The sequence below is a fragment of the Drosophila ficusphila genome, unplaced genomic scaffold (assembly GCF_018152265.1).
Source record: "Drosophila ficusphila isolate 14025-0441.05 unplaced genomic scaffold, ASM1815226v1 contig_414, whole genome shotgun sequence".
Classification (NCBI taxonomy): domain Eukaryota; kingdom Metazoa; phylum Arthropoda; class Insecta; order Diptera; family Drosophilidae; genus Drosophila; species Drosophila ficusphila.
The window spans coordinates 4,514,975-4,542,893 of record NW_025064328.1 but is presented as its reverse complement, the minus strand read 5'-3'; the positions used below and the strand labels follow the sequence as shown (position 1 = coordinate 4,542,893).

The following is a 27,919-nucleotide window of genomic DNA, read 5'->3' as shown; positions in this document are numbered from 1 at the left end:
GCCAGTCATTGTGACCAACAAACCGATTGTCAACAATCTCAGTGGTCGTACTTATCGCAAGAATTTTGCAAGTACAATGTGATTAACATTTTGATAAGTTAGTATTCAGTGCACGTATCGATTCTAAAGTACCTGTTAATACGATCTTTCTAAGGTACAACATGTAAATGTTAAAAAGTGTTATTGATTTTTAACCAGCCAATTATACCCCTGTGATACCATTAAAGAGGGAACCCTAATTCAATTGGCAATAAACCCATAAACAAAAAATGTTGCTATTGTCCAGTTCAACTTAAACCTATCCCAACAAATTTATCTTCAAGCTAGGTTATGGGACAAACAAATAAACAACTATCTTTATTATACTTTAAACTTTGGCATTGATGCGATGGCTTGTGAACTTATTTTTAGATGGCCTCCAGCTTGAGATAGAGTCCTTCCTTAATACCGAGTACAAATGACTTTGGATCGTAGACCAGAGGGTTTGGGGTTTTCGAGCAGGTGGAGAACTTAAAGTTCTTGATGAGCTGGGCAAGTCCGATTCGGGCCTGCATCTGTCCGAATCTCAGGCCAATGCAGTTGCGAGGACCATCGCCGAAGGGCAAAAAGGCAACTGAAGGACGTCCGGCAGATTCTTCGGGGGAGAATCGATCAGGACGGAACTCGTAGGGTTCCGGATAAATGCTGGGATCGTGGTGGATAGCTGATGAGGGAATCATGACCGATTGACCAGCCTCGATGACAAACTTGGGATTTCCGGGAACCACGTAACGCTTTGCGGCCTTGCGATCCAAATTGGGTACAATGGTGTAGAGTCTTAGGGTTTCTAGAAGGGTAAACACAATTTAATAGGTTTTCTTGAATTTGTATCTTTGTAAACCTACCATTTATAACCTGGTTGAGATACTTAAGATCCTTGGTGCACTCATAGGAAAACTCCTGATCATATCGCTCCAGAACCTCCTCGATCTCAGCTCTTACCTTGTCCTGAATATGCGGATTCTTGGCCAGTTCGTAGAGAGCGTATCCCATGGTGGAAGAGGATGTCTCAAAGCCGGCAATGAAGAACACAAAGGCCTGGGCCAGGACTTCCTCGATGGTCAATCCCTTGACCACTTCGCCATTCTCCAGAGTCATTTCCTTCTGGTTTTTCAATTCGATGAGCATGTCCATGAAGTCGTTCCGCTTGATGTTCTCCTTTTCCCGCACCGCCACAGTTTCCCTGACGATCCTTTCGTAGAAGTCCGTGATGTGCTGGGCCGTTCGCACCATTCGCAGTTTCCTGGCCAATTGGGGATAGCTACGAATGAATCCGTTCAGGAATAAGCCATGTCGCTTCTCCACCAAAGATCGCTTGCCAAAGTGCAGGAACTCTGCTTTCTCATCCCGTAAACTGTTGCATTTGATGCCAAAGGCACAAGTTCCAATCACATCCACCGTAAATCTGGCAACCAGATCGCGAATGTCCAGAACGGGGTCCTTCGACACCTTCTCGTGCATTACACTCATGAATTCGTTGGCTACGGAAACAACTGTGGGATACATGTACTTCATTTTGCCCGAGGTGAAGGTCGAGGAGAGTTTGTTCCTCAGCAATCGCCACTGCGGACCATCTAAGTTAAAAAGATGAGCCGAAATGGGATCATCCTTTTCGTTGTAGAACATTCCCTTGTCCGAGAAGTTGGAGAAGTCCTTGATGAGCACATGCTTGGCCAGGTCAAGATCGAGGACAAATGCCACGGGATTTTGGAATAGATAGAATCCCACGAAGGGGGCTTTGCTCTCCCGGAATTTGTCGTAGTGATCCTGGAGAACTTGATGAAAGTTCTTAGTTTTCTGCAGCTCCGCTATGTTTCCCTTGATCGGATGGGGTTGCTCGAAAGGAATTCCCCGTCGCTTGAAGTACGTCAGTTTTCGGTGGAGATAGTAAGTTACGATCGCCAGAAGGGCCACCGCCACTTGGAAGAGGAGGTATGTTAAAGCCATGCTGCTACTGATGCTGTTCGGTTACGACTGATTCGAAAAACAAACGACGAACTGCTTTTAAACGGTCGAAACTTACCCACTTAGCATGACGAGGCATTCTCGATCCAAGACGCACGGAAAGTAAAAGTTAATCTCACGCTGTGTTTACGTTTTACCGGCCATTGTGAGCCAGCAAGAATCGTACACTGAAGTTGAGTCGGTGAAGATAACGAAGCAGGAAAAGTTTTAATAAAACTAATTAGAATAAACACTCTACAAACATTTGATAATAACAATGTTACCAGTGGGAATTATCCGATTGTTACTGTACTAGATGTCTTATCACTTATCACGTTTACGCATATCAGAATTTGTCTGAAAAGTGTCTGCTTATTCACCGTTGTGCGGTTACGATTGTTATATTATTTTTAAATGGAAGAGTCACACCTAGAATTGTCTATGGCCACCTATTCCTTGTTGTCAACAAAACTAACCTACCATAACTATGACTTGCATGTGCTTACTCTTTGGCAATTGTATTCTTCTTCTTATTTGTATTCGTCAGATAAGAGATACAAACCAACCTTGAAGATCTTTAAGATGATTTGGTGTGACCAATAGGGTTCGAATTAAATTAATGTTACCAATCACTGAACTTAAAGAAACTTAAATAAATTAAAGTAAAATTCATTGGTCTATAAAACCTTTCATTACAAATTATGGAATTTTAACCATAATGAAATTCTAATGAAAAAACTTATTTTCTCATCATAAAATTACTATTGAAAATATTTTTATTAAGTTATTGCTTATAGCTTGTTTCTACTGTACAACGACGAGCCCTCGCTTATCAATTTGCTTGAAGAGTCAAATTAATTCTCGCTGAATAACGTCATATAACTCGGGGGCTACTTTATGAGCAGCAGTCCATGTTCGATCGGTGACGGAACATGATATGGGTATTAGCCACTTTGATTTTTGACAGATCTGGCAACGACATTGTTTACCTTTTCGGTCATATTTGTTTGACAGTTGATTAGATTTCGAGTGCGGATGTTGCCAACAAAAAATAACAACAACAACAAAAACCAATTAAACCTGGTAGCTTTTTGATATTTTATTTATTTTGGCTCTATTTCAGCTTTGTGGAGTGAGCTTTTCTTTTGTCCACTTTTTTGTTTGTTATCTGGGTATTTAAATGTTAATTGGGCGTAAAACTTATCGTTTGGGTTAGAAAAGCACTTGTAGAAAAAGCGAAAGTGTTCTTTATTATAAGTTCGTGGCTTCTATAAATTTTTTTGATTAGATAGTAAATGATTTTAGGGCCTTTTGTTAATTGAGAAATTCCCAAAAACAACCCAACAAAGAAGTTTAGTATGCTGCCTGAAAATTTGATAAACGAAAATAAACTTTGTTGATAAGAGTTCTGGATCAGCCAAGGTGAATACATTAACTTCCTACAAAAGAAGGTTAGTAAGTGATTAAAAGTTTAAAAAAATTTCCCAAAGTAATAAGACAAAAAGTTAGTTTATTGTTATATATTTTTCCCATTTGCTTTTCGTGTTACATTTATTGGCATTTACTTTTCCTGTTTGCCTTTCGTTTAACAATTGATGTTTAGTAAATGTTTATGGCACCCTTATCATATCTCTTGTTTATTTAGTTTTCGTAAGCCGCATAAACAGGTCTTCTGTGAATGTCTGCTGGTGCCACCAACATCGAATATGAGGCAATAATAATCGTATGTCCGTCTGGCCTCAGTTGGACGCCCACGAGTTCCAGTGTAGCGCACTTGAAAAGCAAAAAAGCAAAAAGCAAAAAAAGCAAAAAGCGGTTAAGAAGCAAATTAAAAGCTCGCACCTGAATCGCGGAGCGAGTAAATCGTGAATAGTTACTTTTCTCCGCAGTGTACGCTCAGTTCTCAGTTCCCATTTTCAGTTTCAGTCGAATCGCGTAACCCGTCGAGAACGCCGAGAACGCTCCGCAGCGATGATGCATTAGATCATAGTTCATCGAAAGCGGAACAGAGAGCTATATAGTGGCTCTAAGTGAGAGTGAAAGGGTGGCAAGATAGCTGGTGGGCAGGAAGTGGAAGTCCACCCTCCCCACAAAAAACCCCGCGAAAATCGCAGTGATTTCGTTAGCCACATTTACGTGTGTTCATGTGATTCGACGGAGTAAATAGAAAATCAGAAAAGCACAAGTGAAATGCAAAACATGTGGATCATTTTCCTGATCATCGGACTTCTGGTGCTCGGGCTGCTGGTTCTGCTAATTATCGCGGCGCGATATCAACGCGACTATTGGCGCTATCTGAACATTCCGCACGAGAGGCCGAAAAAGCTATGGCCTATCATTAGGCAAATAATGACGCAGACTTTGAGCACGGAGGCGATGAAGGCGAATCATTACTCTGCCATATACAAAAAGTTCAAGGGCAGCGGTCCCTTCTGCGGATTCTACGCTCTGCTGCAGCCGCGAGCTTTGATCCTCGATCGGGAGCTGATCAGGCAGATAATGATCAAGGATTTCTGGAACTTCAACGATCGTGGGTTGTACTGCAACCAGAAATCGGATCCGTTGTCGGGGGATCTTTATGCTTTGAGAGGGGAGAGCTGGAAGGAGATGCGCAGGAAGTTGGATCCCAGTTTGGAGGGCGATCGCATGTCCTGGTTGTTCGGTTGTCTCTACGAGGAAGCTGCAGAACTCCTTCTGAATGTTAGTTCGACTCTAATGAAGCAACCCCATTCCACGGTTCATATCCAGAAGATCATGAGGCGTTATGTCTTGTCTTCCCTGGCTAAATGTGTTTTTGGTTTGGATGCCGAGCAGAGGAAAACATTTCCCTTGGACGACTTTGAGCAGATGACGGAGATGGCTTTGAATAGCCATAAACATGGTTACCTCATGAACCTGATGATGATACGCTTTCCGAACTTTTGTCGAATGCTGCGCATGCGTCAAACGCCCAAACAGGCGGAGGAATATTTCACCAAACTCCTGGTGAAAATTGTGGAGCAAAGAGAAGCCTCAGGAGTTCGTCGCCAGGACTATTTGCAGTTGCTAATGGAGGTTAAGGCATTGGAATTGATCACCCACCAATACGAATCGGATAAGGAGTTGGGCTTGCATCTGCAAAACGAGTTGGCAGCCCATGCAGTTGTCTTTTTGAAGGCAGGATATGAACAAACGGCAAATACTCTATCCTATATGCTATATGAACTAGCCTTGCATCCCGAATTGCAAATTCGAGTGAGGGAGGAGGTTAACAAAGCTATTGAACGCAATGAGGGGAACATCAACTACGAGTGCATTCAGTCGCTGAATTTCATGGGTCAGGTAATCAATGAAACCCTGAGAATGCATCCCATAACTCCTTACATCCTGCGACGCACTTTAAATGATTACGCGGTTCCGGATCATCCGAAGTACATCTTGGTCAAGGAACTGTTCCTCATCATTCCCACCCACGCAATCCACCACGATCCGGATATCTATCCGGAACCGGAGAAATTCAAACCAGATCGATGGGGTGGACCAAGAGATTCCCTGCAGGAACAAGGCACCTGGTTTGGATTCGGAGTGGGAGCTAGAAGTTGCATAGGAATACAGTTCGCACAGCTGCAACTGCGATTGGCATTGGCCATTCTACTTTCCGAATACGAATTCAGTTTGAGCACCAGACAACCTCTGGTGAATCTGGAGGATGGCATTGCGCTAACCCTGATGCCATTGGGAGTTATAGAGCCAGGAAACGAGGAGAGGGCGGTATGAAATGGAGATCAGAACTGACATATGATTAATCTCTGGGAGAGAAGAAATATATTATCAATTACATCATCTCTGATTTCAAGTAAAAAGTGCCACTGAAGCAAATAATTATTACCAAAAGTTGTTAATTACTTCGTTTAAAATTGAGAAATAGTTTCACCATTTCGGATATACAAAAATTCATAAAAATTGAGAAGTTACTTCCTTAAATTAATTGATTTTAGTTCACTTAAAAAGTTTCCTGTTTCTACTTAATATGGAAAGTGTTTAAAGATTGAAGCAACTCATTTGCGTATGAAAAATGTCAAGATGAGTAAGAGATAAAACTTATGTCAGTATCTAAATCTCCAGCCTTAACTTAATGACGAAGAATTTACTCGACGAACAAAGTCTAGAAAGCAATATAAAACTCAGTATGGCAACTAACCAAATAAATTATAATAACTAAAGGTCGTGTAACCGCATAGGCAAAGTCAAATTAGAATAGTTATATAATGTTAAACACAAGTTCTTTATTTAAGAATTTATTTATTTCGAAAAAACATTTCTTTTAAAATAGCTTGTTTAACTTCTATTAAATACACCGAGTCCTCCTAGGGATGAACCTTTGATTTGTTAAGATATTTGTCAATTTGATTCATTGTTTGTTACTTTTGAGGTTAGTATATATTTTAAATCGTTTGTTGCATTGTCGATTGCTGATATGGTTGGATTGTCGGCTACTTCCGATTCGGTAGCTCAGGCCTGTGTGCAGTTGCTTAAGTTACCATAATTGCAAGAGTTGATCGTAGTGTTTCAGATACATTAAATATCAGATATATTATTAAAGAGTCTGTTGCTTTCGTTGGTTAATAAGATCGAAACTAGAGTTACATACATTAGACACTAGCACTAAAATTAGATTTACAAATAAATAAAACGTACGACAAACGAACTCTAATATACAAATGTAAGTGTAAGTGAGCTGCCTTTGTGCTTTCCTCCTCTGCGGACTGTGGAATGTTTTTTGGGAAACTCTCTCCGCGAAATGCTAATTTAGAACTTAGACACTATCTGTTTGTTTTTGTTTGTTCGTCTCGATTGGCCGCTAATACCGCTAAAAATGGCTACGAATCTACTGCGATGGCTGGCGCTTGTGGCGCTGTGGCGAAATCAGGGAGCTCCTCATCGGATCCCCTCGGTTGGGCAGCTTGCTCCGGAGCATCTGCTCGTGCACGTAGATCAGCAGACCCACGTCCCGGTGGCCAGCCTGCCAGGCGATCTTGAAGGCCGTGCTGCCGTCCTGCGGGGAAACCAAATCGTTAATATCATCATAGATTTGATTTAACAAAAAAAATAAAAATTATTTTTAAACCAAATAAAAGCAATTGAAAGCCCATAACTTTGCTAAATGATGTCCGATTTTGGATTGGAATACCTCAAAATGCTTCTAAAATAGTCCTCTTAGAACTGCATACTGCATAAGTTTTTTACATTTTTATGATGTGATGAAGTTAAGGAACTTAAGTGTACGTTTGTCCGTCGGTCTATGTAAACTTGTCTCTCAGTTTTATAGCTATCTTTCTGAAACCTTACCAAAACTCGTATAGTTTTTGCACGCAGTATGTTGTACTCACCACATCGTTGATCAGGGAATCGCAGTCGGGATGCGAGAGCAGGTGCTTGATCACATCCACGCGTCCGTGCTCGGCGGCGCACATGAGCGCGGTGCTGCCGTCCTCGTCCTGGATGTTGATGTCCGCGCCGGCGTCCAGGAGCATGTTGACCATGTCGCCGTTACCATGCGACACAGCGAGCATCAAGGCGGTCTGGCAGTGCTGCAAGTGTGGCAAGAACGGAGGGGTGTGGTTAGTAGGGGAGTTACGGAAGTGGAGGTCAGCTTTTTAGGGGGTCAAAGGTCAGTGGGCGGTGGTGGGCCCCTTACCTACCTTCTTGGCCCGTATGTTGACATCGGCCATCTTGAACAGTCGCTCGACGACTGTGCGATGGGATGGTTGCTTCAACTTGGCCAACGACACGAGCATCACCGACGTGTATCCGGCGTTATTCATCTGGTTTACGTCGCAAACCTTAGAATCCAGCAGAATGGATACCACATCGAAGTTGCCGTGCGAGACTGCATAATGCATGGCTGTGTTGCCCTGAAAAACGTTATAATATTTAGTGATTTAAGTTGATTTCAGTTGATAGTTGTTAGAAACCTACATTGGTGTCGGAGAGGTTAACACAATACTCCAGCAGAGGCACCGACAGAGACTCAAAGTAATCGAGATAGTCCTCCACCTGGTGGGGATCGGATTTCCCCGTGCTGGAGTTCATGAACCAGTGATCCTGGATGGTGGCCTTGGCCGACTTAAGGCTCTGCGAGGATATGGGCTTGGCGCCCAACTTCTTCAGCAGCGAGTCGTTGATGAGCTTGAGGGCATCTTTCAGACCCTTGGACAGCTCAGTTCTGAAAGGAAATTAAAATAGTAATAAAATAAAAGCCAACAATATACATTTTACACAGAAAACTTAAGCAGCTTGTAAACTGTTACACGTGCCCCATTTTTCTGTGCTTCCATCTCGCATTAATTTAAATGGCCATTAAACAAGACTTAAACTTTGTAATTTGCATAGCAGAAATATGAATGTAAAATAAGCATTAAATCACGTTTTAATGCCCTAGCAGAGACTGCTATAATTTTGTTCAGAAAATACATAGAAAAGATTGAAAACCCAATACATAAAGTATGGTATAAATTATAGACTCTAAATTACGAACTACTTTTTTGAAAATAATAGGAAAGTTGACATGGCTTGGTTGGTTTAATAAGATTTAAATGCATTGGCATTAAAACATTTGTTTGCTACCTTTTAGTTGTCAAATGAAAAGGGTTCTACTCACTTCTTTCGGGGTTCCGCATCCGCCTGGGCCAACTGGTGGAGCTGGGCCTTGGTGGCCGGCTGCTCGATGACGGTCACCTGGGAGCCCTCGCTCTGACTAGATTTCAATGGGGTGCTGGACTTCTTGCGAGCTCCCTGGGCGATCTGCACATCGATGGGCGGACTGGAGTCGCTGGAGGAGCTCATCGGTGGCTCCTCCTCCGGCGACTCGGACTTGGTGGTGCCCGAAGAGGTCATCAGTGGGGCGGGAGAGGCATCCCGCGACCAGCTGATGCTCACCCGCTTCTCCTCCCGCACAATCAGCTCATCATCGCCCAAAAGGCTGAGGTCCAGCAAATCCTTCTTCGGCTGGCGAATAAAGCTCTGCGACTCCGCCAAAGGATCCGCCACCTGGAAACTGGACACAGTGGGGGGCTTCTCCTGCAGCGAGCTGAAAAGGAATAACCTTGATGAGTTTTACAGTTCATAGCAGAGGTTTTAAACCCACGTTACGAGCAGGGCCGAGCATCCGCTGACCAGCAGCGGGTAGCACGTGAAGCTGCTCAGGCTGGAGAACATTGGCAGCACCATGCGGAAACCAAAATCCAAACAAAAAACAAAAAGAAGCGGCTCAGAAGCAATTGGGCCAAAGCGAAACCCCAAACTCAACTGAAGGTCAACTCATTGCGAATTCAGGCTATGGATTTTTTGAACTCAATGCGCAGGAGCCAACATGTGGTTGGCGTCTCGGCTAAAAGCTTTTGGTGAAACTTGGCTAGCACAGTGGAACGAAATAGGTTCAATGTAATAAATTTTGTAATAAAATTAAATAGAGTAAATATGACAATATTTAATATTTAACATTTACTGCTCTAATTTCTAAATATTTTAAAATTGTTGGAATCAAAGGATATGCACTTGAAAAGTAAAAAGTCAATAAACTCTATGGATTCTGAACGTTTTCCATCTTATGAGGTTCCCCTAATGTCATATTTTTTAAGGACTCACCTCAATCGCGCCTTCCTCTCCACCTGAGGACTTGGAGTTGGCGAAGGAGTGGCCAGTGTGTAGGTGTTCTGCCTCTTAAACTCTTTCCGAACCGGACTCGGGCTGGTGAGGTGTTTGGGCCGTGGGATCCTCGAGTCCGCCGAAGTGGACCGTCGAACTGCTCCTCCCGTTCGGGAGGCGGTGGGACTCGTCTTGGAGAATCCCCTGGCCAGGTCCTGGATGGCCTCCTTGCAGGAATCACAGTAGTTGGCCGCGCAGGCGATCGAGATGTGCGGCTTTACGATATCACCGCATCCCACGTCCCTTTTGCGAACCTCCTCCGTGTTGCACGAGGAATGGGTGGTGCGCACTTTAACCGGCACCGGAACCGGTGGCTCCTCCACCTTATCCGTATTGCTGGCCGAGTGGCGGGTTTGGGGGCGTGGCACCGACTCGGCCACCTGCTCCGCCTTCGTGTGGCTCCGGGTGAGTCGCTGCAGACCAACGGTGTCCGTTTGCCGGGTCACCTGCTCGGTGCCGCACTGAACGCCGGAGTGCTGCTGCTGGGGATTCACCTGAGCTCCGGTGGAGCGAACCACGGTGGTGGTGGTCTGACTTCCAGCACTGAGCACCAGGGTGACCGGCGTCTGGCAGCCAATGGTCTTCCGAATCACGGAAACCGCCTCATTTTCTCCCAAGCTAAAGGTGTTGCTGCGTCCCGGCATTTGGGGAGCTGGTTTCACCTTCTCCGGCGGACTTTCCGGACCGCAGGCCACGCTTCTCTTGCTGACGGCACACTTTTCGCAAAGGACATCATCCAGGCGATCCTCAGAGCATCCCACATGGCGCACATCCGGTTTGCAGCTGGTGAAGTTCTCCCTCGTTGCTGGTTTCGCTGTGATTCCCACATTGTATTTCAGTTTGGGTCGCTCCGGCTGGGTTTGCACTCCACTGTCGCGCTGCTCCCTTTGTGGCACGTACATCTGGGTGCCCACCGAGATGAGCTTCCTCAGCTGCTGCCTTTGGGCGTTGTCCAGTGCCTGCTCCACCTTCTTTTCCAGCTCCTCCTTGGAGTAAACGGTTTCCGAGGGATTGACTCCCGTATTCCGAGTGGTTGGCTGGTGGCCAACGGAAACATCTCGCGTGGCAGGTGGTCGCACCACCGCCTGGGTGGAGACATCCCTACGGACGACACTCGGGGAGGGAGATGCCGAGGCGGAGCTGCTGCGAATCCGTGCTCCCAGGCTCTCCAGGGAAACTGGACTGATCCTTTGGGGAGTGAACTGCACGGGAGAGGCGGTCTTGAGACCAGGACTCGGTGGCGAAGGCGTCTGTCTTTGACTGCGAAGGAGCTCCTCGTTCCTGCGCTGCAATTTCTCCTTTTCCGAACGCAGCGAATCGATTTCCAGCTGAAAAGAAGATAAAGAAGAAGAAGTATTACAATAAAAAGTATAAATAAATAAAATTAAAGTAAGTTAACTTTATATCTTATTTTATTCTTGAAATCAACAATAAGTCCGTTTTATTTTTCTTATCATTATTTTTTCTACCATTTTTTTAGTTATGAAACTAAATACTAAATTATTAAACAAAGAAGTGTTATCTATTGTTAAAAGACATATTCATAGTGATCCGGCTTTAAATCAGTATGATTCTAGATCTTTTAGGGTATTCTTTGCACTCACCTTCAGGCCGGGAATGACCATCACCTGCTCCTCGAGATCCTTGAGTCTCCCTAGGCTCTTGGCCATCTGCTCGCGGATCTGGACGAGAGCCTGAGCATCGGAGATGGCTTGGCCAGTTTCGGAGACGACGGGCGACTGCAGGGAGCTGCTGCTCATGGATCCATTCTCCGGCTGGCGCACCTCCTCCTTGGAAGTCAGAGTGGTGGTGGTGGTCAACAGGTGGTGGCGCCTCGGCGGCGGCGGTGGAGGATCTCCCGGCGACTTGGCGGACTCCAGCTGCTCCACCGGCGACTTGGCATTGGCTGCCACGGTGGCCTTGACATAGCTCTCATATTGCACCTCCGCGGGACTCGGTCGTTGTTGCAACGGCAGCGTATTGGATCGCAAGAAGGGGCGTGGCGTTCCCGTGGGCGATCGATTGCCACCGATGCAGGAATCTAAAGAGAGTAACAGATACCATAATTAACTAACGATCTTGGCTGGTGGATATACAGATTACTTGGTCTGCCATTGGCCCTCGTAAGTACAATCTTTATCTGCAGACTTGCCATGAGCTCTTGCCGCCGGCGACTGGACTCAAAATACTCACGAAAATATTGCAAGAAAGGTCCCATGCAAAAAATGATAAAAGCGGTTGCTCCTCGAATCTAATTTTAATAATTGTGCCAAAGTTCGTATAATGTGAACACAAAAAAAATGTATACATATGTACCTATATCTAACATATATTGTATTTAATGCAGGCGAAGTAAAAGGCAAAAGCAGCTTGATTTCTTTTCTGTGAGTGTGCGTGAGCGAAAATTTGTGTCCCCAGATAAGAGACTCTCGACTCGGGTTATTATTCAATATTAGTTTTTGTTTATCGCCGCGGCACACATACGTATTTATATTACCTTTTATTTACATAAGAGACAAGGTTATTGGCGTGTTTTACTCGACGCAAAAGCAAAACGTGCAGACTCTTGTTGGTGGGTAAATTTATAGATATTTATGAACAGCTGAAAGATCAAGCTTCTATTTTTATGCTCTTGCATTTGTCCAATATTCCTCATACGCACTGTGCGCCCCGTCAACTACAATTTGTTACTCATCTCGCGCTGTCCGCCCTGCCAAGATTATTCTTTTTTTTTGCTGTTCTCATCCATTTGCCGCCCACTTTTTTGTTATTACTTAATGGCTATGTGCAACGAACTCTGCGACTAGCAGCCTTTCTATTATTTAAGCTGCACGGAAAGAAAATGTAACCTTTTAGGGATTGAAGTTTAGACTGCAAAAAATACAAAATATTGAAACCAGAAATGGCAGTAATATATATATTAAAAGGAACAGTTTAGAAATGCATTTAAGAAGCTCTGCTAAAACTTCATAAAATGGATTACTGCTGACTGAACTTTTGTATTAGTATTTGTTGTTTCAAAACATAAAATTGTCTTTTAAATATTTTTTTAAATATTCTGTGGCACCCTTTATCTAGTTTCTATATTTTTCTGTGCAGGTTATTTTCCTAGCGGTGCCAAATTGGCTAAGAGTCTTTGGTCAAGGCGAAATGGGGGGCGGTGGTCGAAGGAGAAGGGGTTTTGGGGGGTGAAGAGGGGCAGCGCGTGACGCTGAGTAGCATTGACCGGGCTATAATTAATCAGTTTTTATGGCCCAACTAATTAGCAAAGAACCGAGTTCAAAACGGTAAAGAGTTCGTGCCAAATGAGCGTCTCCTTAAGCTAATGAACCTACAGTCGCTCCACCAGCTCTTCGGCGATTCTGGCTTGCTGTCCGGCTTCAACTTGAAGCTCCTCTTGGCCAAACGCTTCCGTCTCTGCGGCAAGGCATCCTCTGATGTCGAGAACATGGCGGCTCCTCCTCCTCCTCCTCCTCCACTTGGTTTTCCTTATTTTCCTTATTTTCTATTATTGATTTATTCGGTTTAGTTGGCTTTTAGTTGGTTAGAGAAGCACAGCATTGCAGCATTGCACTTGGCAGCGTTTTTGGGCCAAGGCAGCAGACATTGCACTTGGTTTTGCGTCTGGCATTCGCAAAGCGTATCAAAAATTGGTTAGATTTTCTTATTTAATTGCTTCGTGTTTTGTTTGCTCTTATCTTAGCCGGTGCTAATTAAGGCGCTGGGTTATAAACAATATTAAATTATTCGATTGCCAGATCAAAGCGACAGCTCATCACATGTTATCTGCCTCACAGTGACGGCCAAAAATCTTATCTCACTCTCAACTCACTTCGTAGAGGTTCATAATTCAGTTTTCGTAGAATCATTGGCATTATAAACAATATATTCGAATTTTGATTTATGCTTATTTTTGTGCTGATTTCTTCTGGATAATTTATGAGATTTATTATTGTTAACGTATTTATTATTATAACTTTTTAATGATTTTTATTGGTTGATCTGTACGTTTTTTTCAGTAATTTGTTATCTCTTTTTTTTTAAATTTTCCAAATAATTTTCTTTGTCGAACCGATTCTCGTTTTGGCTGCTCTCGAATCTTTTGTCACATTTAATCATGTATTTCGCATTAAATTTAGTTGCTATTAATTCGTTATACTACAATTACACGTCTCGTTTTGATTAGTTAATTTCGTTTAAGGCATTTCGTATAACTATTGTAAGTGTTTTATTTTTCGCAGCTACACAGAAGCATTTTTATGCTTTTCGTTCGAAAGTCGCCGACAAACTGCTCTCAGCTTTTTTCGTTCATTCGACCATCATCAACAGCGGAAAAACAGCGTGAAGAGCGACAAAAAACCATTTAGCAGTAGAGATTTTTGTGTTATTATTTAACACAACTCTTGTGCGAAAGGCGAGCGGAAAAAAAATAAATGTTATGTCTATAGTACTAGCAACGAAATAAAATAGAAGCCAATTTGCTGAGAGCCACAGAGCGAAGTGATAACGCTCGGCAAATACAAATTAAGTAACCAAAATAAAAGCAAACTAGAGCTACAGAAGTAGGCAACATTTTGCTGTGTTTGTGCTGATAAGCTGAATGCACAATTATTAACAAAAGCTGATAGTGATAATTTCAGTGAAAAAGAGAGGATCGAAACAAGAGAGAGAGCCATTTGGGATTGTTTATATTTTATATTCGTTGGGCCGTTTGATAGGCAAATAGTATTGATTTTTGATTGCCTATTTGCACACCGATTCGCACCCAATGTTTGCATGTGTTTTCTGAGTCAGGGCCAAGAAACAAAAGAGGCTAAGTTTGAATAAATCATCATCAGGTTTGAACCAGGTTCGCCCCTTGAAATATCTAATATCTAATATCTTATCTTTTTGCAATTAATTATTAAAAGAAAAAATAGTTTGATTGATATTTAAAATGCAAACAAATTGAAATCTATAAATAACTTTTAGTTGATTTATGATTTATTTGTTGATTTGTGGATAGGTTAAACCCGCAGTTAGTAGTTTTAAGATAAAAACACAGAAAAGCAATTCCAACTTGTTCATAAATTACAATTTTATATATTAATTTTTTTGTGCAGATAGCTCAAGGTTTTTGCTTTCAGCTTTTACACGCTTCTTGGCATTCATCTATTGTTAGAAATGTCTTTTGGGCTCGACAAGATCTTTTTGGCAGCAGCCAGTCTTTCGACCATGTTCAAATCAATTTGAAAGCCATTTATTAATGGCCAGTACCTTTGGCAATTACCAAGGCACTGCAACCATTTTCTACACATTAATCAATGACAACTCCTTGTGCCATGTTTTTTGGCCAAAAAAAAAAGAATAACGAATCGCGACAATTTGATTTGTTTATTTGCATTGATTTTATTTTTTTGCACACTTTGTGGCAAATTTATGGCATCAACAAATACGTGAAAAACGAGCTGGAGCAAAATTTGCATGCAAATTGAGCGCCAAATGCGCATTTCAAATTGATTTGAGATACGAACGCCTCGAAAATTGCCTTGAAGTTGCCCCATGCCGCAAGTTGCAAGCACCCAATTGAGACTCAAATGCCAAAGATGCAAAGCAACCGTATCTGTTTTTATCTGCTTTTCTGCATTTGCATCAGACTTTGTATATATATATATATAGTATGTATGTTTATATCTTTGGAGTTGGCCAGCGGTGAACTACATTTTGATTTGTTTGCTTTTCTATTTTGTTTAAAACTTTATGGATGTTGAAATATCCTTTGATCTAAGAGCACAGCTGCAGAGATGACAACTTCATGGTTACCATGGGATTGATAAGAAGAAAATGTTGACAAAATTTGCCGTAACTTCGATTAATATATAACAAGTTGGTACGCAACTTTTCAAATTCATTTTTAATGTTGACCTCAAACTTGTAGTTTAGTTTTTTTTTTATTTTATTACTTTGGCTTTTACTTTTCATTCCACTGTGAGGTGGTTTTCCTATTCCCTTCTAAGAGTCTCACAGTATTTTTCACACTTTCGTGCGTAAAAATGTCACATGTGCCGCAGCAGCGCTAATTGCTAAGAAAATAAAGAAAGCAAAAGTATCTGCCAAAGGCGTGTCTCACTCGCCTCTATGAATCATCTTAGAGGAGCAGAACAAAAAATATAAGATTTAGATCTAGAGCCTCAAGAAATTGTAGAAATTCGCTTTGATTTGAAAATGATTTATACACTAAATTTAGGAAAAAAGTAAAGATATAAATATCTATCCGAAGTTGTAAACAAAACATGTCTAAACTTTGCAACAAATATGCAGAGTTAAAGTATTTTTAAATATTTTCTAATAGCAGCTTCTAAATTACAATTTTTGATTTTCTTTTCAACATGATATATTCATATATCCTCGCTATATTACCATAAATTTTCCCTCAGTGCAAATTCAATACATTATATTAATAAATTGAGTTCTTTTTGGCATTCTATTTTGGGAGATCCCCGAGACGACCACTCACCTGGCACATCAAAGTAGCGATCCCACGTGCTGTTGCCCAGTCGATGACTTCTGTGCTCCTTCGACGACCCATGACCATTGGTGAGGCTCAGACTGAGCTTGTTGTTGTTGCGATCCATGGAGAGGGATCCCGAGTAGGGAACCTTGCGCCTCTTCACCGAGGTCCTTTCCAGCGTCCTCTCGAAATCGCTGCACACCTCGTCCAGAGCTTCGTGGAGAAAGGCTCTCGTCTCCGGCGGACTGATCGCCGGCTTGTGCCGCTGATGGTAGAGGGAGGATCCCCCCACCCCGACATCGCTTTCCACGCCTCCGCGAAGGGAGGAGCAGGTGGAGGAGGCGGTGCCGAAGGGCGACTCCGAACGAGGCGGTATGCTGCCGTAGGTGAAACGGGGCACCGATGAGGATCGCGGTCGGTAGCACGGAGTGGTGCTGTACAACGGCGACGCATTCACCGCCCCTTCAATGGGGCGTGGCGAATCCGGTTCGCTTTCATGTGAGGCCTGCACGGGAAATTGAAAAGGTGACAAGTTAATTGCACATGCAGTTCCGCCAGATTGGAGATCAAAAGATGAGGACCACCCGGAAGAAATGCGGGATGTTGGACAATCCACACAGCACATCATCTTCAATTTTTGATTGCTTTTACTTTTGATTTAGTTTTTTACCCCCCTTTTTTTTAAATACTTTCTGTGTTTGTATAAAAGAGATACAGCAAAGTCTATGAATTATAAATCTATGAGATATATGTTCTCAACTTTTTTGCTTGAAATTGTTTATTGTTTTTAAAACTGGAAAATGTTTAATAAAATGTAAAATTCTTCCCTTAGAAGATAAATATACTTTTCTTTGATATAAACTTTTCGCAATAAAGGATTTAAATTAAATCTATATAAAATAACTATTGTGTTTTCAACTTTATGTTTACTTACTATTTTAAAAGAGTTTTCGGATCATGATTTTCTTTTTTTATCAAGTAAATATCTAATTTTTTATTATCTTTAGATACCAAACTTACCTCACTTAGCTTTCCCTGGACCCTCGACTCCGCCTGCCAATCGCCGCCGAAGAGGCTCTCGAACCCCAGCATGAACTCCATGGACTTGCGGGATCTCCGGCGATCCCTTCGCCGCTGCTCCTCCTCGCTGGGCTTCTCGTGGGCCAGCGCCTCGCAGTAGCGCACGAAGTCCAGATCGATGTGGTATCCATAGGGGCAGCAGTTGCAGCTGCGCACCGAGCGACTCATGCCACCAGGAGATGGATTCGCGGATGAGGAGGATGAAGAGGGACGAGCTGCAGGGGAAACGGAAAGAGGAGATGAGAAAAGAATTATTATCTTGTGGATACCAAAGCCAGACGCGATGTATCTTAATGTCACTACCAAGGTCACGTCAACGGGCGATTCTTGGTATTGAACCGCAGTCGAACCACAAAATAAAAAAGGTTTTATTTTTGTGCGTCTGTGCAACGCAGACGAGACTGAGGGTGCCACACCTGCCCCTTCATCAAACACGTTTCGGATTTGGTAATCCGAGCAGCAGCAGCAGGTACAAAGGCGCAGTTCTCGGAATGACCGACCGTCTGTATCCGCCAGATAAATTCGTGCCTTATTTATGCTTAATTGCGCCTTATAATAACTAATTTCAGTTAATTTAGATAAACCACTTCTGACCGTCTCTGAATCACTTTTAACAAAGCAATTTGAGTTATTTACGTTGGCTTTGGCGTAAACGATTTTGTAATCAAGGCAAATAATAATTAAATAATGATCCAAGTAATGGAAGCTATGCAATGTTACTTTTTCAGAGGAGAAAAAGCTGCAAACAAACACCTCCGGAGTTTTTGTTTGATATTATTATTTTATTTATTTATTCTTTCTGCTTTGCACACTCACTTTCTTGCGGCTTTTTAGCCTCATGCCAGAGCCACAAAACCCCCAGCCAAAATAGATTCCACAGCATTTTATGGCGACTCGAGTTTGCACTTAAAACATTTGAAATTCCTGCAGCACGACGGCTGACCTCCGATTTTTCGATAGTATTTATAAAGTTAAAGTGCAAGGAAAAATAGGGAAAAGCAAGCGTTCTACTCTTCGGGGAAGCCTTCAACAAACTGACCGGCAAGAGTATCAAATTCTCACTTTATTCATCATGCAGCAAATTAAACCCGATAAGATATGGGAGCATTTAGCCACGCTATCGAGTCACCAAGTACAATATAAAGCTCTTTTTTCCGTCGCCATCTGTTGGCGAACTGCAAAACGAATCGGATTGAAAAGCGTAAGATACTTTTCACTTTTCATTCATTTCGTTTCATTCATGAAAAGAAAATCAAGAGCGTGGGTTGAAAAACAAAGTGGGCGTATCTGGATTGTGAAAGTGCTCAACGCGGCGTATACGTGTTGAACCGATTCAAGAGGCCGCATATTGATGAGCTCGAAATCGAGTGGCCGTAATTAGCAGGCGGCTTCAGGGCCACGGCCAAATCGGTGCGCCGGCTTAATAATCACCTATCGCATCGCACACACCCACCCACAATCCAACACTCTTAATCATATAATCACACAGACTATTCAAATTTGGACCGGCTTCTATTTTTTTCGGTTTTAGTAGGCGGATAAGGAATGTGGCTCCATAAATGTTCCCTAATTGACGGGTATTTAATACTGTCTGAATGCTAAATTGGCAAGACATTTTGCCTGCAACATTGTAACTATGATTAGAAAATGTTGTTAACATGAGTATGTTGGTATAATAATTTACTGATATCCAAATAAATGTTTATTGAAATGCAACTTGGTAAAGTACCTACATATACCTAAAAAACCATCTTAAAATCACTGGAAACTTTTCGTTTATTTGCTTCACTTAAAGGCTGACATTTTGCAAAAAAAAAACCAATCTGTACGCGGCGAGTTTACAACTTCATTTGGCCGACAATCTGCCAGCCAAATAAGGGCGCCTACAAACACAGTCACATAAATCGTATTGTCGCACCCGACTCACATAAAAATTAAGAAATTAACCCGGCTTGATGGCAACAGTTGAATTACGATCATGCTCCACGGGCCCATGTCCCAATCATCATTATCACGATCGCTTGATCGGTGGGCTCCATGTTGATCAGGCCTCTTGTAATGACTACATTTTCGGAGTGGGCGTATTGGTGAATGATGCAGATGCTGTCCAGCATACAAAATGAACTCGAATTGTGAATGAAATGGGAAGGAAGGCAACATATCAAGGGGAATACAGAAGCTTTTATACCCTTTATTCGCTATTAACCCTTCAAGCTTTACTAAATATATGTTTCTCAGATTTTATAAGATTTATTTAAAAACCTTAAACACATTGTACCATTGACTTAGGGTATTTGTATAGCAAATCCAAACTGGTTGTCCAACTGACATGTGCACAATTTGCTCATATGTTCATATGTTGGCTAAATTCGAGGTAGGCGGCTGTTGCTGTTGCAGAGTTGCAGTTGCAGTTGCATTTTGCAGCTGCTGCGCCTAATGAAGCTAACGGTGCAAGAGCTGCTGCGGCCACAGCAACAAATTACCGTAAAGCGCAAAAATTTAATTATGCAAAACACGTGCAACGCTGTTCGATCTAATTGCATGCCCCAACTCACTTGACAGGCCACCAAAAAAATAAAAAATAAACATGCGACAGCCAAATATAAAGCGGGTAACTAATGGGCATATTAGCTGCAATCAAGAGACTCTTGATTACTCTTTTCGAGATAACTATAATTTTCAATTAACCAAATTAGCAGAACTATCTTAATGGATTTATTTTTCCTGCTGAAATAAAATACGAAAGTAATGGGTGTGCCAAGCATAAAAACAAATGCACAGAATAGTATTCAATAAAAATGCAATTAGTTCTGAGGAAGTGTTTATGATTCACATTTCACATTTTCAAGCGCATTAAGTTCGCATTTTTAATTATTTTAAAATTATTTTTAAATATTTTTACCTCGCGTAAGAATTGCTTTATTTGCTGTTAACGAACTGTAGGTTTTTCTTTCCACACCTTGCGCTTTTCTTTTAATTTTTCCAAGTGCTCCCCAGACGAGATTCGCCCTATTTATGACTGCATTTTAATTACCCAATTAAAGTTGTCCCTTTCGGTCGGCCACTTGTGGTTGCTGCACAGGTTTATGGCTTTTAGTTTTTAATGATTTTTCAACGTGTCATAAACTTTTGTCGGTTTTATGTTTATTTTTTTCAAAATTATGGTAAGCACTTCGTGTGTGGCTAATGAGTTGAAAACGCCGACCAGCTGACATTTACGCACACGTCGCCCAATTTAATTGCTTCAATTAAGGCTGAAGTCGCATATCAAAAACCTGCCACGCCCACCGCCAACTAAACTGTCAACTCACATCCGCTTGTCATAAATTGGCAGCAGCAAAAAGACCGAATTATTTGATATCGAGGAAAATATTTGCGTTCGAGCCGCCAAACCAGTTTCGTCTTACTTTGGCTTAATTAAAAGCTGCAATTTTTGGCTGGAAGGGGAGTATTGAAGTGTGGGTCTTGCCAAAATTGATTTCCATAAAGGAGTCGAAGTACGAAATATATTTCGCTCGATTCGGGTGGGTCGAAAAAAAAAAAAAAAAGTGCGTGGCGGTGGCGCTGTGACAAATTTGCCTTTTCGGCCAAGTTAAGTGTATTGTTAACACCGCTCAACACATTTGTGGGTGTTGGCCCGGCTTTGCGGATCTGTTCGTGGGCGTTAGGTTGACCCACATCCGATCTTGTGGCCAAAAGCCGCGGCTGCGGCTGCTGCTGCAGCAGAATGTCAGCCATGTGGGACTGAGACACGTTTTTACTATTACTTTTATGGCCGAGAGGCCCACGCGGTGATTTTTTTTTTTGCTTTTAAGACTTACCATTTTCCTCAATGAAGGCGCGTTGACTTCGCAAAACCAACGACCTGGAAACGAATCGGACCAAAGAAATTCTTGTTAGTTGGGAAATTGGCAAATAAAGTAAACAATATAATGAAAGATTGCAGGGCCTGCGAAAACAATAACAAGGAAAGTCGCTTGCGAAACGCTAAGAAAACGCCAACACTATTTGTCGTTGCTATCGGATTTAAAAATAAATCAATGCAACGAGATCACTGAGAGAAAAGTGGGGGTAATAGAAGTAGAGATAAGAAATTTGTTGAATAAAAATTACAATAATAAATATATGAATTCTACATTTGCACACTTTTTATCTTAATTAAAGTATCTTTAATAAATCTTAAATGAGATTTGATTTATTGTATTTATATTTTTTTCCTTGAATGTATCTCTTTACTTTTTCCTGTGCACTCGACACGGAATGCGACAAATGCGTAGATACAACGATACACAAACAGAGCAACAGATAAAGATAGAAATCACACTTGCCGTAGGGAAGAAATTATAATAAAATATATCAAGCTGTCAGCGTTTTGAGTTCCCGATGTCGCCCCCTTTGTTCGGTATTTGGAAAGATAACTTTTTGAAATATATTTGTGCGTGTGCCACAAAATCCAGCGTAAACTGTTTGCCCCGCCATGCGGCAGAATGGTATTCGTCCCCACGAAAACTCATTAGTGAACTTTGCCGCCCTGATCCCTACTCGAGTTTTCCCTGGTTTTCCCTGGATTTCCTGGAAAAACGTAACATGCGTGCCGCATTTTTCATTTTTCCACTTTGCTGGAAACGGAAACTGCAATTATTTATAATTTGTTTTGGTTCCAAGTGGGGATTTGAGTGCTCCCCCGCCATTTCAAGTAATCCTAATGCAATTAGCCAAAAAAAATATATATATAATATATATGTTAGCCAGCTTCACTTTGGGTTCTCATGCATTATCAAATTAATTGCCTGTCATGTTTTTAGCCAAACAACAACGTTGCCGATTTAATGATATTATAAATAAAGTATATATTTGTAAAGGAGTCAAACGGAAAGCCGTCTGGCAATTTGCTGCCATATTTCTCGAGTCATTTTTCACGTTTTCCATCTTTTGCCCGATTTGAAAATGTATGTAAAATGAAAATTTATGCGTCAACTGATTTATGCGGTTTCGCCGTATGCATGTTGCATGAATGGAAAAGGCCTGACATGGACCCACTACCTCCCTCCTCATCCTAAATAATAAAAAAAACAAGTTGCATTGATGTGGAACGGTTGCGGCATCGCGTATTTTTGGATCGCCGACCAAATTAATATGCGTGTTTATGATTATGATACACGAAACTCGTTGTTTTTATGTTCTGCCTTCTAGGATTGTCTAGCCACAATTTGTTGCGGCTTTTTCCTTGTTCTCATAATTAGAAATTATTATAATTGGATTCGGTTTGGTTAAAGAAAGAAGATTCATGCGTGCTGAAACAGATTTAAATTGCAACATAGTAGCTGTCAATCTGTATCTTAAATTTTACTTAATTAAAGTATGTTTTTGCAGACGGAAAACCTTCAAAAAACTCAATCAAAACTTGTCTGAAAACACCTTTATTTATTGACATTAGCTCATTGCCACTTAAAACTCGCACTTAAGTTCACACCTTCAACACCTCCATTATAAAAACACACAAATAAAAATCAACATCCGATGAACATTTTTAGTTTTTGCCACATTAAAATACACCCGCACATTCGGTGCGACTTCCTTCCATTTCGGATTACTGCGATACCGATATCGATCTGGGGGATCCATTAGTGCTATCTTTACCTCCAGAACCGCTTGACGGCTTCCTGTTCGGTGGGCGTCAGGTGGGTTATCTTCTCGGCAAACTTTGACTCATCGTAGCCACCGATTACGGAATCGTGGAGAATCATATCGCCGGCGTTTTTTTTTTTTTTTGGGCCAATGCAAACGCGATTTCCTAATGGCCTTTACTCGACGGCTTTCTGCGATGGCATTTAATTAGCATTTGGCTCTTTGGCTTTGTGTATTTATATATTTTTAGCCAATGAAAGTTCTATGCCGAAATTAATTAACTCCGAAGGCGAGAGGCGAAAACTTTTGCCCCGGCAACCGCGGCATTTGGAGTGCAACTTTTCATCGCCGCTGCACTTTAGTTCACTTTTTCTGATTTTTTGGCTGACTCAGTGAGCTTGTAATTTTTCTAGATTTAGTTTCACTTTTTTGTGGCGCTTTTTGTCGTGTGATTTATTTTATTTGTAGTTTGTAGTTTTTCTGTGCGAGTTAAACGCTCCGCGCTCGAAAATCGCTCGAATCGAACTGAATGCGCCGGGAGAAAAACTTCACGAGTTCGCCGCCTGAACTTTATGCTCTGTAAATGTGAGTATCTGTGTGTGTGTCTGTTTGTGTGTGTGTATTTGTCTTGTTTGGCTTTTGTGTGCGTCTCTGCGTTTCAGTATATCCCAGCGGGAAAAGAGATGTGGAAGATATGCTATTTTCCAGAGATTTCTTCATACAAGCGGAAGGGCAAAAACCTCCTTCACCCCTTACATTTTTGCCGTCTCTCCTTTCAAAATACACGGGGGTGACACACAAAAGGAAGGGGTACAGGAGGTTTCTATGTAAAAATCCACACGTTTCAGAAACCCACCCTTATTTAGCGGACCGAAATTTTCAACTCCTACCCCTACGCCTGCTAAAAGAAGCAGGATTTCCAGTAGACTTAAAACCGAAAACCTACTTCTAAAAACGTACTTCTCACTTTCCCGCTGGGATCTTTTGTATTTGTTTTGGTTGTCGACTTTGTTTTTGTTTGCCGTCGATCGTTAAAGAACTCTGACTGCCGCCGCCAAACCAATCCGAGAACCACCCAAATAAAAACTAAAATCCGAACACAATGCCAAGTGTACGTTTGTTGTTAGAGGTTTGTTTTTGTTGTTTTTTTTTGCCTTTGGCCCGGAGCTTGGCTTGGCTCAAACGAGAGAGCTATCGATACGATAATTAATAAATGTATGTAAGTGACTGCTTAGCAGCACGAAAACCAGTTCGTAACGAGTCGCTCGAACACCCAAGTCCAATCTCAAACCCAAACAACCCGATGCCGATGCCGATTCCACGTCCAATTCCAATTCCAATTCCGAATCCGAATCTGTGTGGACGCCCGATAAGCGAACTTACACCTGTACTGAGAAAAATGTATGTTATGTCATGATTCATTTGCTGATCCCTCTGCTTAATTTGTTTTTTAACAACTCAGTTGAATCATTTGCGAAAACTTTGTACAAACTATAAACAAGACACTTTATGAACCACGTTTTGTCATAAAAAACATAATATAAAGCATCTCTTAATTAAATTAAATGCAGACTGAATTTAAGTTTAGTTTGTTTTGTACTTTAGATTTGACTGTAAGTTGTTTCTCTGCATTTGTATCTCTATGTGTATCTTTGTATCTGAGAGCTCTCTGTAAGTTCTGGCAGCGGAAACAGTTGCCATGATTGATGAAGTTAGAAAGGTGTCTGATCTTTACCGAAGGCATCGTTAACTTAATTTTCACAGTAGCTGGAGATCGGAAAATATAGCTGCTACACCCCAGAATAAGATATCTCGGAGACGCGACAGGTCATTAAGCAGAAAGATATTCTGGTTAACTAATTCAAATTGACAACGGAATGCAGCCTTTTAAAATATTGTAACACAGGCTTTTTTGTTACCAAGCAATTCATTAAAGCCCGTCATTTTTCATACTTCCTAGATCGTAATTCATAAAACCCGGCTCAGAATGGCCTGCCAAAAAACCAGTAGTTGTTCACACAGCGGGCTACAAAAAAGTCTGGGAATTGTAAAATATGCTTTATGGCCGATAGACAAATTCTTTTGTGGGAAGAGAGAGAAGAGCCTCCGGCAACTGGAAATCGATTGGGTGTGACGCATAAATAATTGCAGCAATTTATTACCCCATTAAAGCAATGAGAGAATCCACTAACGCATAATTAAAAGCCGTGAAATCCACTGGCCAAAACACTAAACGTGTTTATGAATAGCAAAAAAAAAAAAAGAAGAAAAATAACAGTTCGACAGAAACGGAAACCGGCTCACTTAACGTTTTAGCTTTAAAAAAAAAAAATCACAAAAAAAACGAGCGAAGCCGCGACACTTTTGTCGAATTTCTCGGCCAGCTCATAGGGCATGAAATTTCGTTGGCTTATACAATATTCATATTTCCGTAGAAAAACGCCAGGCTAATTAACATAAATTACAAAATCAATGCCCGAGGGAAATACTAATTATGAAATAAAACGATCATTTCATGGACTCGCGCTTCGTTTTCAACTCTGAGTTCAATAGACGATCTTCGCTGATAGGCGGCTTTGACATCGATGCCTTACCCTATAAGGCGGCAATTGTGTAAATAAAGAACAATTGATAGCTAGTTGTTGTCCGCCGAGCAAACATTTAATTACGTTTACAAACATTTTGATTAGAGAATGAGCGGTGCATTTGAGATCATCATCGCTTAATAGATAGATCATCAACAAGTGATTACGATGGTTATAGTTGATTAGAAAAAAACTATAGAGTAATGAAATATATTATAGATAAGCAAAGCCACACATCATCTTAAGTTAATGATTCTTAATAGTATTTCAATAATATTTTTTACTCGGCAAATGGAAAAACCTGTTTGTTTTGATAACAGTTTCAATTAAAATAAATAAATACAAAATTAATTTGAACAAAATAGTTTCGTGCTCAAATCGAATTCAAATTAAATGCAAATCAAATACAATATAAATTCGAATCAATTTTACATTCCATGATTTATGATTCGGAATGCAATAAAGTTGTTTTTTTTTTCGTTTGCTACTCTTAAATCAATACAGTTTGAATAGACTAGATTTAATTTGCTTATATATTGTATTTTAAAGTAATCACTAATTTCTCTTAGTTGTGAAACTTCTTGTGCGTCTTCTTTTAAATAATGGCTTTTAAATGTAGAACATTTTCAGAACTTTTCAGATAGATGTTGCTTGTTGCTCGAGTGTCGGTAAATAGATCTAAAGTGCCGTACATTCAGAGAGTTGCATGACATGCAGTTTGACATATTGTAATGACTATATATATATAAGCTTTCTGTGAGTGCGTGCAAGTGTTATCTTATCGGCCGACCTGTCAATGTGTATGAGTCGACAACATGTTTATTTATATTTATTTCATTCCGAAAGCGGAGTTCCAAAAAGGGAGACAACTACATTTGAGCACAGACAATGTTGCCGGTTGTCGGTGTTTTTATGGTTCTAGTTCTGCTCGAGTGGGTTAATAATAGTATTTTTGTTTTAGTTGCATTATTCGCATGGAAATACCTAAATAGATACATTAAAAAGTAACATTATTTTCATAGTCCCCAGAGAATAGTGCTAAACGTCCATTCAATTATCGCGTCATTAAAAAGCCCTAACAAAAGGTATAAGATTACAAAGAGATCGACAGTTTATTTCCACCTTAAGTGCTTTCAATAGATTCTAGAAAATTTAACCCGTCTAGTCATCCGATATTTCATTTTCCCTGGCTCTCATTAAATTGATTGAGTTGTTTTCCCGAAATGTTTTTCCCCAGCTGTTTATAAACAGCCCCAAAAAGTGTGAAACTCATGTCTCCTCCATCTTCGCGGCATTGTGCTCCTTCTTCGGCGTTTTCTATATATTTTTTTTGGGTCATTTCAATCAACACCTGTCAACCGGGCAACATCTCATGCGTTGGCGTTGTCTAGACGGGGTGGATGAAAAAAAAAAAACTGAGGAGAAAAAACTCACACGACTGTTGAAAATCAATTAAAAGAAATTGCTTGGCCAGAAGGCACGAAGAAACCGTTCTCAGTTCCAAGGCAAATCGACACTTTCGCTAAACAAAAAAACACGATACTTTTTTGCATGCCGATAAACGGGGTTTGGCGTTCATAATTTATGCGATTTGGCGCAGTTTACGACAGGCTAACAAATTTCCGCAGCAACCGCCCCATGTGGCAGCCACCAAAACCGCCAGCCGCCAAACCGCTCGGCAGCAAAAGATACAAGATGCAAGCGCAAGATACAAAACGCCGCCAGGGGCAAGCCATCAAGGCCGGAGATGAAGTTTTTTTAAAAGGGGATTTTACAGAGGGCATTACAGGGGGGATACCATGGAGTTATAGGGGGTTATAAAGGGGGTTCACAAAGGGGTTTTTGCTCCATAGATGAAGTCTTACGACCGCCGAAAGCCATGAGGCGCATAATCGAAAACAGAATTGCGGTGAACGCGTGCGCCGGAGCCTGACGTCAAAGTTGTAAATTATGATATAGCATGTTAAAGCCATGACGGCGATCGGTGATCACTGATCGAAGATCGGAGATCGGGTGGTCCACGCGGGGGGATAGGGGGTTGGCGGCATGTTGCCCGGCCGTAAATATAGTATTTGAGTTAATTGCTAACGTTTGTAATCGTTAGTGGAAAAGGTGATCGCCTTTGACGATCATCACTTCGGACTGGACTGGCACCTCCCACTCATCGAGCACTGGGAAAATAATAGGATCAGTTAAGAAAATGTAGCCTTAATACTTAATACTTTTAATAGCTTTAAGATTCCCAGTTATTTTAATGGATATAATATAATTATGATATGAAAGTAATTTCCTATTATTTCCTTTACTATTTATGGAATAATTTTTCATCTATATGCATTATTGATATATATGAATATTTAGATATTGTTATTCAAAACCCATCACAATTATTTACCCCTTCAAATACTTGATCTTTTTTTTCCTGTGCAAGCATTAAAGCCAGCTCAACTTTGGCGGCGATTTATCA

General features: G+C 41.3%; 3 protein-coding genes across 11 annotated transcripts in view; 1 reads left to right on the top strand and 2 right to left on the bottom strand.

The window, feature by feature from the left end:
• Positions 1-328: 328 nt before the first annotated feature.
• LOC108087705 (cytochrome P450 6a8) lies at positions 329-2,000 on the bottom strand. Its single transcript, XM_017185221.2, has 2 exons — positions 885-2,000; positions 329-826 (listed from the first exon to the last, which is right to left on the bottom strand). The coding sequence occupies exons 1-2, from the start codon at positions 1,984-1,986 to the stop codon at positions 408-410; spliced, it is 1,521 nt and encodes a 506-aa protein (XP_017040710.1). The 5' UTR covers positions 1,987-2,000; the 3' UTR covers positions 329-407.
• Positions 2,001-3,922: 1,922 nt separating this feature from the next.
• LOC108087656 (probable cytochrome P450 317a1) lies at positions 3,923-6,185 on the top strand. The gene has a single exon (XM_017185144.2). The coding sequence runs from the start codon at positions 4,174-4,176 to the stop codon at positions 5,737-5,739; it is 1,566 nt and encodes a 521-aa protein (XP_017040633.1). The 5' UTR covers positions 3,923-4,173; the 3' UTR covers positions 5,740-6,185.
• Positions 6,186-6,524: 339 nt separating this feature from the next.
• Positions 6,525-27,919, bottom strand: part of LOC108087654 (KN motif and ankyrin repeat domain-containing protein 1) — a 30,598-nt gene continuing 9,203 nt past the window's right edge. For 2 of the 9 annotated variants that reach the window (XM_017185136.2, XM_017185135.2), the window contains exons 3-12: positions 21,061-21,104; positions 17,180-17,454; positions 16,166-16,664; positions 11,274-11,710; positions 9,610-10,997; positions 8,624-9,052; positions 7,942-8,188; positions 7,665-7,877; positions 7,353-7,553; positions 6,525-7,018 (exon numbers count right to left, since the gene is read on the bottom strand). In XM_017185136.2, the coding sequence (XP_017040625.1) occupies positions 6,851-7,018; positions 7,353-7,553; positions 7,665-7,877; positions 7,942-8,188; positions 8,624-9,052; positions 9,610-10,997; positions 11,274-11,710; positions 16,166-16,664; positions 17,180-17,454; positions 21,061-21,104 (3,901 nt within the window). In that variant the 3' untranslated portion in view covers positions 6,525-6,850. Of the gene's footprint in view, positions 7,019-7,352; positions 7,554-7,664; positions 7,878-7,941; positions 8,189-8,623; positions 9,053-9,109; positions 9,237-9,609; positions 10,998-11,273; positions 11,711-11,772; positions 11,840-11,862; positions 12,501-13,004; positions 13,477-13,501; positions 14,046-16,165; positions 16,665-17,179; positions 17,455-18,055; positions 18,234-21,060; positions 21,105-22,879; positions 23,402-27,919 lie in introns of those variants that run through there. The other 7 variants (XM_017185133.2, XM_017185134.2, XM_017185140.2 and 4 more) reach the window with 7 other exon arrangements.

What these genes read in the sequence shown, in the direction of transcription:
- LOC108087705 (XM_017185221.2), bottom strand. Translation starts at nt 1,986, where the DNA reads ATGGCTTTAACATACCTCCTCTTCCAAGTGGCGGTGGCCCTTCTGGCG. An exon ending in TCTCAACCAGGTTATAAATG is followed by an intron (nt 827 to 884) that starts GTAGGTTTACAA and finishes TTACCCTTCTAG; the next exon opens with AAACCCTAAGACTCTACACC.
- LOC108087656 (XM_017185144.2), top strand. Translation starts at nt 4,174, where the DNA reads ATGCAAAACATGTGGATCATTTTCCTGATCATCGGACTTCTGGTGCTC.